Here is a 13,321-nt window from a genome sequence, read left to right as displayed (position 1 = left end):
CAGGATTGCACAAGATAGACAGTGCTTTTTCTTCTCAGTCTAAGTTCTGTTGTTTTTTTTTCATGTGTCACATATCTTAGGAATAATTTTCCCTGCATATGTACCTTTTCCATTTTCAAATTCTGATCAGAGTCACAGAATCACATAATGGCCAACCTCTCTGGGTAGCTTGTTCCAGCACCTCACCACTTTCTCTGTAAAGAACTTACCCTGACATCCAACCCAAATCTTCCCTCACTCAACTTAAAACCATTTCCCCTTGTCCTGCTGTTATCTACCCTTCTAAAGTGTTGACTCCTGTCCTGTTTGTAGGCTCCCTTTAGGTACTGAAAGGCTGCAATGAGGTCACCCCACAGCCTTCTTTTCTCCAGGCTGAACAAACCCAGCTCCCTCAGCCTGCCTTCGTAGGGGAGGTGCTCCAGGCCCTGATCATCTTTGTGGCTCTCCTCTGGACCCTCTCCAATAGCTCTCTGTCTTTCTTGTACAGGGGGCTCCAGACCTGGACACAGTACTCCAGATGGGGCCTCACAGGAGCAGAGTAGAAGGGGACAAATACCTCCCACCTGTCCCTGCTGGCCACCCCTCTTCTGATGGAGCCCAGAATACCATTTGCTTTCTGAGCTGCAAGAGCACACTGTCAGCTCATACTAAGCTTTTCATTCATCAGGACCCCCAGGTCCTTCTCTGCAGGGCTGCTCTCAAGGACCACTCCTTCCAGTCTGTATAAATGCCTTGGCTTCCTCCAGTCCAAGTGCAAAACCTTGCACTTTGTTGTGTTGAACCTCATTAGGTTCACCTGGGCCCTCCTTTCAAGTCTGTTGAGGTCCCTCTGAATGGCTTCCCTTCCTTCTACTTTATCAACCACACCACTCAGCTTGGTGTCATCAGCAAACTTGCTGAGGGTGCACTCAATTCCATCATCATTCCATGTCACTGATAAAGATGTTAAAGAGCACAAGTCCCAAGACAGATCTCTGGGGACACCACTTGTTACCAGCCTCTGCCTGAGGCTTTAGAGCCTTTAATCACCACCCACTGTCTGCAGCCTTTCAAACAATTCCTTATCCATCGAGTGGTCCACCCATCAAATCCACATCCCTCCAATTTGGAGATAAGGATGTGGTGGGGACCATGTCAAAGGCCTTGCTCAAGTCCAGGTAAATTATATTGACCGCCTTCCTTTTGTCCACCAATGCTGTCACTCCATCATAGAAGGCCACCAGATCAGTTAAGCATGATCTTCCCCTGGTAAGCCGTGCTGACTGTCTCAGATCACACTCTCATTCCTCATGTGATCAAGCATGACATGCAGAAGGATCTGTTCCATGATCTTCCCAGGTAGAAGATGGTGAGACTGACCAGCCTTAGTTCCCAGGGTCCTCCTTGCTCTCTTTCTTGTAAATGGGAGTGAAGTGACCCTTCCTCCGGTCATCTGGGACTTCACCTGACAGCCACAACTTTTCAAATATGATGGAGAGAGGCTCGACAACCAACTCAGCCAGCTCCTTCAGAACCCTGGGATGCACGCCATCTGGCCCCATAGACTTGTACACGTTCGGTCTCATGAGGTGATTTCGGACTTGTTCTGTCCTTACAGTGGGGGGGGATTTACCACCCCGGTCCCCACCTAGAGTTTTAGGGATGCAGGGCTCAGGGATGTGAGAAATACTGGAATCCTGGCTGCCAGTATAGACTGAGGCAAAGAACTCATTCAGTACCTCAGCCTTCTCTTCGTCCATTGAAGCCAGCTCTCCTTTTACATTTACCAAAGGAGGTACACTTGCTTTGGCCTTTGGTCTCTTTTGGCCAATGTACCTGTAGAATATCTTCCTATTGTTTTTCACTCCCTCACCAAATTCAGTTCTGCCTGCATCTTGGCTTTCTTGATCCTGCATCTGCAAGTCTGGACAGCATCCCTGTATTCTTCCCAGGTGATATACCCTTGTTTTCCGAGCTTGTACGCACCTTTCTTTGCCCTCAGTGTGCCCAGCAGGTCCTTGCTGAGCCATGCTGGTTTTCTACCTCCTTTGCCTGGTTTCTTATTCAGAGAGATGGAGAGCTCTTGTGCTCTCAGAAAGGCATCCCTGAAGAGTAGCCAGCTCTCCTCATCATCTTTGTCTTTAAGGACAGCATCTCAACAATTGGCCAACAATTCTTTCAATAGCTTAAAGCTCACTCTTCCAAAGTTCAGAGTTCTGACCCCACTCTTCACCAGGCCCACATTCCTCAAGATCATAAATTCAACCAGGGCATGGTCACTTCAGCCCAGCCTGCCTCCATCCTTAACACCTTTAATGATCTCGTCCGCATTGGTGAACAGCAGGTCCAGCAACGATTAGAAGATTAGGGGACACTAATCTGATTAGAGGACACATTCCCCCAGAAGCTTCATCAGAGCTTCAAATAGTGGGATCAATTCTTTCTTTGGTATCTTGGGAAAAACTTTTGTTGCTTCCATTTTAAGAGCTTCCAGCATTAGCAGTATTAGCGTATAGTTTACTGGATGTCATCCTCTCTATGTTACTCTGAAATTATCCAATTATTTCATTAAGAAACTCAATCTCCTCACTTTGTGTTAGCTTTACACTATTAATTTTATCCCAAGGTGACCAAAAAATAATAACCACGCTTGATATCAAGTGTCACAGAATCCCCAGACTTTATGTTTTTATTTCTATTTCTAACTAGTAGTAATTTCCATTTTTGTGCACTAATTTTCTCATCTCTCATGCAGATTAACAATAAAATAATGGCTGAACCATCACCTAAAAATTTATATCAATGAATATACAACATGTTTCAAAGTAATAGTATCATTACCAGCATTTATCCTCAAAGAGATCAGATGATTAACAGTCTAGTAGATGAATATTCCCTGAGGCATAAATTGCAATTAAACACCTCTCATTAACTTTCAAGCTTCTAATTATGATGGATATATGTTCCAGTGAAGTGTAAAGAACACTGTTGCTTCTTCAGTGCTGCTATTACTAATTGGATACACATTACTAAGATTCCAGTTAAGCAAAACCTTTAATCCTGTGTTTAAATCCTTTCAAGAATGCTTTTAATGTTAAGAAAATGGTCAGCATCCCTGCTGACCTGCTTCACTAATTCCTGATAGTCTAATTGAAATAGTTTGATATTATCCCCAACATTAAATGTGATATTTTGTTTCTATAATTCCATTGCTCTTAATTTTCTACACAGGACATAATAACATTTATAGAATAATAATCTTTTTATTCTTTTAGGTAATGCAAAGTGAGAACACCATTGGATACTACATTGCTGTTGAAAGAATACCCAATAGTTGCAGGAATTCACCAAATCGCATCATTCTAAAGGACAGACAGGTTCTTCTAAATATCTCTATGGCTTACTATAGGATTAATATTTCTGCCTACAACAATGCCGGAGAATCTCCACAAACCATCTACACTATCCCAGATTTCTCTGCAACAGGTACCTACCATTTATTGGTATGACTGGTGGAAAAGTTTTATAAGCAATCTCTAGACTAGATTTTGGCAGTCTTTGGGATTGGCATTAGCACTCTTTTGAATATTCATTAGGCTGATATTTTTTCATAGTGACAGTATTATATGCTAGAGGGAAGGGATGCCATCCAGAAGGACATGGACAGGCCTGAGAGGTGGGCTCATGCCAACCTCATGAAATTTAAGAAGAAGAATTCTTTCAACAAGTCTTTTCCTATGAGAGTGGTGAGGTGCTGGAACAGGCTGCCCAGAGAGGTTGTAGATGCCCTGTCCCTGGAGGTGTTCAAGGCCAGATTGGATGGGGCCCTGGGCAGCCTGGACTAGTATTAAATGTGGAGGTTGGTGGCCTTGCCTGTGGCAGGGGGGTTGGAGATTCATGATCCTTGAGGTCCCTTCCAACCTGGGCCATTATGTGATTCTGTTAAGTGCAAGGTCCTGCACTTCCCCTGTGCAGACAGAAAGTTGGGACTCTTCAGCCTGGAGAAGAGGAGGCTCCAAGGAGACATTATAGTGGCCTTCCAGTACCTGAAGGGAGCCCATAGAACAGCTGGGGAGAGTCTTTTTATCAGGGCATGTAGAAACAGGATGAGGGGAAATGGCTTTAAACTGGAAGAGAGTAGATTTAGACTAGATATCAGGAAGGAATTCTTTACTGTGAGGGTGGTGAGACACTGGAACAGGTTGCCCAGTGAGGTTGTGGATGCCCCTTCCCTGGAAGCATTCAAGGCCAGGCTGGATGGGACCTTGAGCAACCTGGTCCACGGAAGGTGTCTCTGCCTATAGCAGGGAGTTGGAACTAGGTGATCTTAAAGGTCCCTTCCAACCCAAACCATTCTATGATTCTATGATTCTGATTATTTTTTAAGAAAGGATTTTGCTGGAAATTAACCAACAGACCGAGCAATTAAACATTCCTTGTACCACTTCTTGTTTTCTCAAGTTAGAGAAATAGCAATATGTTAGATTTATCTATCAGAAAGGCTTATGCTGTGTACTCAAAATTAAGTAGATTCCAGCATTTTAAACAAAATTCTCAGAATTATGTGCAAATAAAAGCTTTTGGAGTTAAATAACTGGTAAGACACATGCTACGTTGCCTACTTCAGATTTATCCCCGCTGGTACATGAAAGAAAGAATAGGTAGGATGTGTACATCCTATTCCAATGAAGATGTAAGCTTTTTGATATCTGAAACTACAGGATTTTTAATTTTGACTATTATATAATGATTTTATTATAGTATAAGCTAATTTTATTTGTTATATTCTTGAGGTACAGCAACTTAAATATAAGAGCCTCACTTTCCTTGGGATTGCTTTTTGTTCTTTTTTTTTTTTAATCAAGCTACAGCATTCACAAATGTTGCATGGATCAAACAGCCGCAAACAATTATTTTTCCAGAATTTTCTAATGCTCCTCTCATTCTGTTCTCCTTTGCTTGCAAATTCCTAGTAGTTTACTTTCGCTGCTTGCATTTGATTGCTTTAGCTCTTTTCTAATACAATACATCCAAGACATTCTTCATCTAAGAACCACGTGTTTACTAAATATCAGCCTGTCTTTCATGGCTCTCTCCAGACATCTGTTTTAGATTTGGTTTCACATACAGGCGGGTTCACTATACCTATGGTGAATTACTGGGAAGATACTACATTAAGATTGTTCCCAGGACAAATTCCTTCTCAGCATGCACAACTCTTGTGAAAATGTACAGGCATTTAAAAAAAAAAATTCTATTCTATTATAATGGTTTTCAGAATAAATGAAATACAGAAATTTGTCTCTCATAAGATTCAGTTCTTACCCCACGTGATGGAGTGTTTTTCTTCTATATAAGTTTCAGTCAGAAGGTCTTCTCTGGTTGAATAATTTGCCTTGAAAAACAACAGAATATTTAAAGAATTTTGCAATTCTGCAATAATGACACTAAGTTACACAGCTACAAAATGTAATTAGCCCCATCTCCTCCCCCAGGTAAGAGTGATCACACAGCTGTTCTGCCTATAACAGTTAATAGTGGTTCACAGGAGATTGTTTAGCAGTGTTAGCCATCCCCTGCCTGAGGCATGGAACAGCCATTTCCCCTTTGAGAAATTAAAGGTCCTGAACAGCAATTAACACTGAAGGTCGCAGAGTCTATTACAAAGTGTTAGTTGCTAAATTTCCTTTATTGACATAAAAGAGTATGTATTACTGTATAGTCATCCACATGATAACTACTTAATGAAGAATCTTCAGATGAATCAGAGAAAAAGAGAGAAAAACACTGATAGAGGAAGGGATAGACTGCTTTTCTGTTCATTCATGTCTAATGGTATATTTGTTCACAGATTTGCCCGGCCAAATCAATGTTAAGCCTCACGGAACTGATGCAGTTGTCACCTGGAATCCAGAATACAGTCCAAAATGTTTTGTAGTTGACTGGGGCACTCGTAAAGAGGATATGCGCATGAAAATAGTAGCTACAACTGCTGGAAATTTCACACTAGGTAAAAGCAACAGCCACATCTCATACAGGCACCATTTCACTTACTGGTTATTTCTGCTGGGGAGGGAAGGATTTTCATCCTGTTTTTAAGAGCAAACTAAGGATCCAGGTAAGTGTACCCTATCCAACAACGAGATAACATCTACTTTTAAGAACCATCAAAACAGGGAAAATAAACTTCAGCAGAGTTCTTCTAGTCACAGCTGGGCAAGAAATGTAGCTAAACTGCAGTTGCTGGCAAGAGATCTCTCCTTTCCCAAATTCAGGCAGACCTATACGCTACCTTCTGGCTAACACAGTGGCATAGGAACAAATAAATGTCTTTCTTGTCCCTAACTTCAAATATAAACTGCTCTGCTGCAGACTTTCCCCTGCATTATTTTTTAACTCCACAGTTGTGCTGTCAAAGCGCAAACTCTCAACTCTTGTACCTGCAAATCTGGGTATGAAGAGCTGCCGGCAGAGATCAATTTACAGAACAGTCATCCAAAACCTCTATTGAAATCATATAAGTGATTCTTGCAGATACTATTCAGAACTGTCTTTTATGTATAATATAGAACATTTAAGTTCAGGTTAATGTAAATGGGTGCAGTGTTTTCCTCAGTCCTCCTGCAATATCTGCAGTGTCACATTACATCTAGTTGTTCTGCATGCTTTTAAATATGCTGGCTGGGGGAAACATTGTTCATTGAACTAAGATGTGTAAACTTATTTTTGTTCACTGCTTTTTATACAGCAGTTCAAGCTTTCCAGAGGTGGGTTTAGGAAAACATGGCATCTTTTAGTAACAAACCAGAGCTACATCTTGTTCTACTTTTGAAATAGTTTCTGTCGAGTACTGAAAGTCAGTGAGAAAGGATTCACATCTTTTATGCTCAGTGTAAAGGACTGTAGCTTAATGCTATGCTTTGAGGCCCAGGAATATATAGGATCTATACACAAAAACTGTAACAACTGTTGTTGTCCCTCTTTCTCTTCCTCTTCCTTTTCAATCATAACTTTTCAGTAAACACTGAAATACGTTTGTTTATTTGTTTTCCAGACAATATTAATCCATATAAGCTGTACAAAATCATGGTGCATGCATCTGATGTGTGTCAGTGTGAAAGTTTCAGAGGACACGAAAAGACTTTCGGAGTAACCCACTTTTACTTGCTTGAAGGAGGTACTCCTCTTTTTTATATATTTATGTTCCTTATACTTCTTCTCATTTCCTATCTGGAAAAAAAAAAAAAAAGATTAAAAAAAAAATCCAACATGGTGACTTAACATGCTTGTACAGTTAGCATTGCCTTTGGGCCTAGCAGTTATGCACTGGCAATGAATGACCTGAATGCTTTTCCTTACTGACAGGTCCATTAAAATGTTGTTATTACACACGAGATTACAAAAATAACAGAAAGGGGGCACCTGAGTTACTACTCCTTGTAGCTCAAATGTAATTGTAACTGAAGTCAGATTTCCCAATAGAAATTCAATGATGTCTTACATAACAAATTGAAATTAATACAACTGTGACTGCTGAAGTAAAAGTGTTTGTGAGTGAGTTAGTGATAGTGTTTACCACCTTGGGTATTTGTTTAATATCTGAGTGTTTTACTGTATGGAGATCCTCTTTTGTTTTCCACCCTTTATCTTGTATTTATGACAACTAGAATGAAGTAAAGATCTCCCTAGGTAGCAGCTAGGTTTCAGTCATGTATGTCTATTGCATTAATGTTAATGTGGATCTTATTTTCTGACTTTTAAGTTCCTAGGATAGGACCCACTAATATAACAATTCTAAATATCACAAAGCATTCTGCATTTGTGAAGTGGTCTGAAATATCTGCTGACGACTGTATGGGCTTTCTCCAGGGATACAAAATCAAATACATAGATTCATCGATGAATAAGTTTCTGGGTAAGTCTCCATTGCTCAGAACATAGCAGTAGTTCAGTGTTATGACAGAAATTTCTTCATACAGAGCCATTAACGTGCATTAATTAAAAGCACACTACTGAATCATATTTCCCTGGGAACAGAGTGCTTCCAAAGATCAGTTTCTGGTTAGGGTTTTTCTGCTCTTGATGACTTCAAGAAATTTATACATATTCATAGGAACATGTCAGATTAAGTATCGATAAGAAAAATTCCCTTAAAACATACAGTTTTAAGACAACAATAGAATTTCCCCGTAACACTGAAAGGAAGATATATCTTTTAGCATTTCTGAGGTCTTATGATTTCAGTCACAATACTTTTATGCTTCATTGCAATTCAGCTAGGTTTGACTCTGAGCATTTTTTTTTTTAACTCTATTTGCTGTAAATTTTTTCATACTTCTTACCTGTTTTGAAAGACATGGTTATAAATTCCATTTTTTAGAACATCTTCTTTAGTTGATAGCCTTATTTATTGCTTAACTACAAAAGATAGACCTGCTACGCATTGAAATAAAGCTCATAGCTATTCAGTTGCGAGCTCAACTACTAAAGTTTGGGGGAAAATAATCACTATCTTTATCTCTTTTGTTAAACATATCATAAATAATAATGCATTAATTTTGCATGTATTGACTTTTAAATACAATTAAAGATATGTTGTGGAAGACAAATAGCACCTATGGCCTGAGAAAGGAGAAAAGCAAGGATTCTATAGATCTTATTGGTATATGTCTTCAGAAGACCACAAAAAATAACAAAAGCTTGAACCATACAGCCCTGTGTCTGCTGAAGTTAGCTGGAGTTTGACAGGGAATTCAGGGAGTTCTACTTCACCATGGTTACCTATCAGAGAGTGGAAGAGGAGGCACAAGGGAGTCCACAGGGCTGAACTTAATTTTTTTACTCACCCCTAATGATCAGTACAACAGTAACACAACAACAGATTGCCATGTTTTCCAGATGGGAATAATAATTTTACTGGAGAATCCTAGAGGACCTGCAGGCTACAGTAATATTTCTAAGATCTCAGATTCTCAATAGCAAACTTGAAAAATAATTTCTGCCTAGTTTAAGGTGTTCTACTGCACTGCATTATTCTAACTGGAGGAAAAGTCACCACGGCATCAGAAAAAATGGACTGAGATCAAAGTTCTAAAAAGCAGATGAAGTTGAATACATTGACATTTTTCTGTACAGAACCCAAAATAATAGTACTGATACTGACTGACGTGAATAACTACTCACTACCAGTGAGGGTAATGCAAAGGTCTTGTCTTGCAAATATCATTCAGTCATTGCTTACAGGCAGTTCAGATGCTTTGCTCTTTCCAAGTCCTTATTTCAACTCTAACAACAAGGGGTTTTCATAAAACCATAGTACAGCATGTCAGGTATATATCCCATTAAACACAGCCTACTGTACTTATCGCCTAAATATCCTGGTGTGTTAGGATCTCATACTTTTTTACATCTGAAAGCCAAATGCATGTAAGTACTTTGAAGAATCTTATACTCACCCAAAGAAAATCTGCATAGTGTGACTTTCGAGGTATGGATCAGGACATAGGAATTTTGTCTTTTCCCTAGTCAACTACACAGATACAGACTCAAATAATAGAAATCATCTCATTGCCCCATTCTCTAACCACTCTTGTGTTTTCAGCTGCTAGCATCAACTCTTCTACTACAAGTTACCGTCTTACTGGACTTAAAGAAAAGACAATCTACCGTGTAGAGATTTCAGGATTCACTAAAGCTGGAGAAGGATCACCATCTTTTTCACCGCAATTCAGTACTCTAAAATATGGTACTATAGAATCTGCATGCTACTGTGTTGCCTGGCAGCAATCTTGGCTTTATATGCCTTTATACAAAGCATTATTCTATACCCTTTCCCTTTTCCCTGCTTTTCAGGGGATAACAAAGTGCTCATGCACAGGATTTATTATTCAGTTCTTGGTTTACTGATAACAAAGGCAAAATTGTTCATTTGCTACAGATGAACTGTGTATCATGAAACTCTGCCTATATTTCTTTACCTAACATGCAGAGAAGACTCAGCTAGGATACCTCATCTTCGTAACATTTTGTGATTTTTTTCATGTTAGTTATATTAACTGATCTTTATTTATTGCAAACTCTTATCACAGGTTTCAGTAGTCGAAATAATCTGCCTTTGACTTACAAAGTTCAGTAGTCTTTGTTCTTGGCAAAATCTTGATCACATAAAGCTGGTTTCCAGTTAGATACCTCAGCGAAAAAGTTCTTTTTTTACAAAAAGAAAGTCAGTCTTTCTACTGTGGCTGACTGTTGATCAAATCTTCTGTTTTCTGATAACTAGAGTCCTTTTCATCTAATGTGTTCTATCATTCACTGGCAAGAATTTGCTTGTTTCACAGATGCTTCAATAGGCTAAGGTATTGTATTATATATTATATATATATGTAGATATAGATTTCAATTATAATTTAATAATATAATTTTATATATTATATATATAATTGAAATATATATCTACATATATATAATATATAATACAATATATATTATATAATATATACGATATATATTGCATTCACATGTGGTTAGCTGGAATATGGACTCTCAAGTCATTTCAACACATTATCAATTGGACAGAACAGGAATCCCAGAATATGAGTAAAGTCTGACTTGTGTTTAAAGTATATCAGTACGTCTCTGTATACTTGATAGCACAAGTCTGAGTCAGTCTTTCTGTTGCTTCCCATCAGAAAAAGGAGAATTTGAAGGTTTAATGACTGGCCTTTGTTTCAGCATGATGTTTGCTTTGGTTTTTGCACCTATGACGTGTATTCTGATGCTTAAGAGGTAAGAAGCGAATATTGACTAATGCTATTAACAGTAACTCCCTTTTACTTATTTCTGATTTTCAAAGCACTATGCCTTTTTTTGGTCATCAAAAGCAAATCAATTTAAAAGTACAAGGAAAAAAGCTCACCCCATATATTTACACAGTGAGATAATTTACAAACCAGTAACAAGCTTATTTAAATACTTTGTCAAAAACCTATAACATTTTGCTTTTGATAGAGTTAACTAACTGATTACTTCCAGTCTCACATACCCTTGGTAAGAGCTAGGATCATTTATCCCAGTAGAAAATGCACTATAGATAAGAAAACATGGTGTATTTAATCAGTTTATTCTTTCACTCCCAACTGATAGTCATGTCTTTTCTATGGAAATGCAGGAGGAAATTCCACCAGTATACATACAAATGCTGCAATCAAAGCATTTTCCTCTAAGCACATTTAGATGTTACAAATTACTCACATATGAAAATAATGAGAAGAAATGGATGAGTAGGAAGAAGAGAATAACGGGTGCCTGCAAGATATGGATGAGGGAAGCGATCTTTCCCTCAAATTAATCTGAGGTGCAGTGAAGGCCATATACTAACACTGAAAGAAAATGGCTTGCATAGTAATCGATTCTGATACTCATTTTCTCATAAACTTAGTAGCATATGACCATTCTGATCACTATTATGATGTCCTAGGATGCCACTACCCTTCTTCTCCCTTTAGAAAGCACCAGCTTCAGATGATGAATATGAAGCTTTAAAAAGGGACTAACCAGTCACAAAATCTATCTTTACAGGGTCAGTGAGGAGATCAGATAACACTACAGCCTTAGGCTTTACCTTAATGAAGTACGTGACATCTAATAAAGTCTAGATTTGACTTTAAGACCAGACAACACTGAAGTCAGTGCTGAGGCAAGGTGATGGCCTAGATAACCTCACGCTGTTTCTCATAAATGTGCTGACATTTTTCATGTAGATATGAGTCATTGCCAGGAGCTCCCACAGTGCAGCTCTGACAGCAGCTGCTGGCAGGGAGAAGCTCAGAGGGAAAATGCTGAGGGATGTTCTCCAGTGACCTGGGGTGACAGGAGTGATGGTGTGCCACCATAATGGCCTGTCCACTTGAAAAGGATGAAGGAGAAGAAAGACCCTTACCTCATCCTGATCAGTAGTGAGGGAGACAGTGGAGCGTCGCCCCAGCACTGCCAGAGCTGCCCAATCTCACAGCTTTCTAGAGATGCTCCTTCACAAGCAGCCCTTGCTTTGTGCCATTCACAGGGGATGAAAGGCAGCTTCTTCTCCCCAGAGCTGTCAAAGCAGTGCAGGGAGCAGCCTCCAAAGTCTGCACATACCCATGAAGATAACAACCAGACTGCTTAGAGACCAGCTGTCAGTTCTGTGGTTTTGAGCTCTAGGAACAAGAAAGAAGCTGGAAAAAAAAAGGCTATGAGAGGGCTGAGGACAAACAGCCACTTGAAACTGAAGAGTATGGGACCATTCTGAGCCTTCCTCTACTCCCCTCTGGGAGGATCAAGCTTTGAAACAAACAGTGGATTTTGATTTTGCAGCATTTTAGAGTAAATTATCACTTACACTACAGCTATGGCAGAAACAACCTAGTGATGGTATGTTTGTGTCAGATGAAATGGTGAGATACTATAATTCCTTCCAGAAAGGGCTGAACTCATAGTGAGAAAAGAATCTTGCTCTCCACCTAGGGAGAGCTTTCTCCAGATCAGAAGTGTGATTGTAAAGAAGTTAAAAACAAAAAAATGTCAATTTATTTTTTTTTTTTCTTAAGGAAAACTAAACTATGTAGAAAAGAGAAAACACACTCTAAAACAAAAGTCATCCTGCAGGTCCTCAAAGAATATAGAGATTTTTGTGGAAATGATAATGAATTAGGAATAAGATACTAATCTCACCATCTCAATATACTCTAACAATTTTGGCCTAGAGTTTTTAATTGCCATCATGCTTAATAGTCACTGTAGAACATCTTGTTTTGATGGTCATGAAAATACCAATAAAATGTAGATACAGCAGTTAATTCAAATGCACAGGAAATGACAGTTATTTAACCTGTCAATAAACTTAGGATATTTATTTACAGGTTGAAAATATCATGCTGGTCCAGTGTACCAAATCCAAGAAAGAGCAGTGCGATCCAAGATATGGCAAGTATAATTCCAACAGTGTGAAAAAAATGTACTAGAAAAATCGTACCTACTTACTAATCACTATCACTAGCTATTACTGTTTTCACACTTCATCCTAACATAAGTCTCATTCCAACAGTTAGGAAGCTAGGGTATTATCAGAAATACACAAATGGGAAGGTTGTTGTTCAGACAGAGGCTGTATACATCTTTTAGCTTAATAAAGGTTCTCAGACTCCCTTTGAAAACACTTTAGATCACATTTAAATGAACTGTTGTTAAAAGAACAAGAAAACGTTGAATGGGTAGAGTTGTTGAGAGAGACAAGTTCAACTATACCTAGTCACTTTTCAACAACTGGAACAGATTATTGAGCACAAGTTACTCAAAATACATTGTA

At 38.9% G+C, this 13,321-nt stretch overlaps 1 protein-coding gene across 1 annotated transcript in view; it reads left to right on the top strand.

Moving 5' to 3' along the window:
• Window positions 1-13,321, top strand: part of LOC104914934 (interleukin-6 receptor subunit beta-like) — a 29,809-nt gene that overhangs the window by 11,464 nt on the left and 5,024 nt on the right. The window contains exons 8-14 of the mRNA XM_085213036.1: window positions 3,255-3,465; window positions 5,831-5,989; window positions 7,034-7,156; window positions 7,742-7,894; window positions 9,581-9,724; window positions 10,668-10,764; window positions 12,876-12,939. Coding sequence (XP_085069162.1) covers window positions 3,255-3,465; window positions 5,831-5,989; window positions 7,034-7,156; window positions 7,742-7,894; window positions 9,581-9,724; window positions 10,668-10,764; window positions 12,876-12,939 — 951 coding nt within the window. The remainder of the gene's footprint in view (window positions 1-3,254; window positions 3,466-5,830; window positions 5,990-7,033; window positions 7,157-7,741; window positions 7,895-9,580; window positions 9,725-10,667; window positions 10,765-12,875; window positions 12,940-13,321) is intronic.

Source organism: Meleagris gallopavo, chromosome Z, assembly GCF_905368555.1.
Source record: "Meleagris gallopavo chromosome Z, MGAL_WU_HG_1.1, whole genome shotgun sequence".
NCBI lineage: Eukaryota > Metazoa > Chordata > Aves > Galliformes > Phasianidae > Meleagris > Meleagris gallopavo.
The sequence above is the reverse complement of the archived record's forward strand: the minus strand, read 5'-3'. Positions and strand labels throughout refer to the sequence as shown.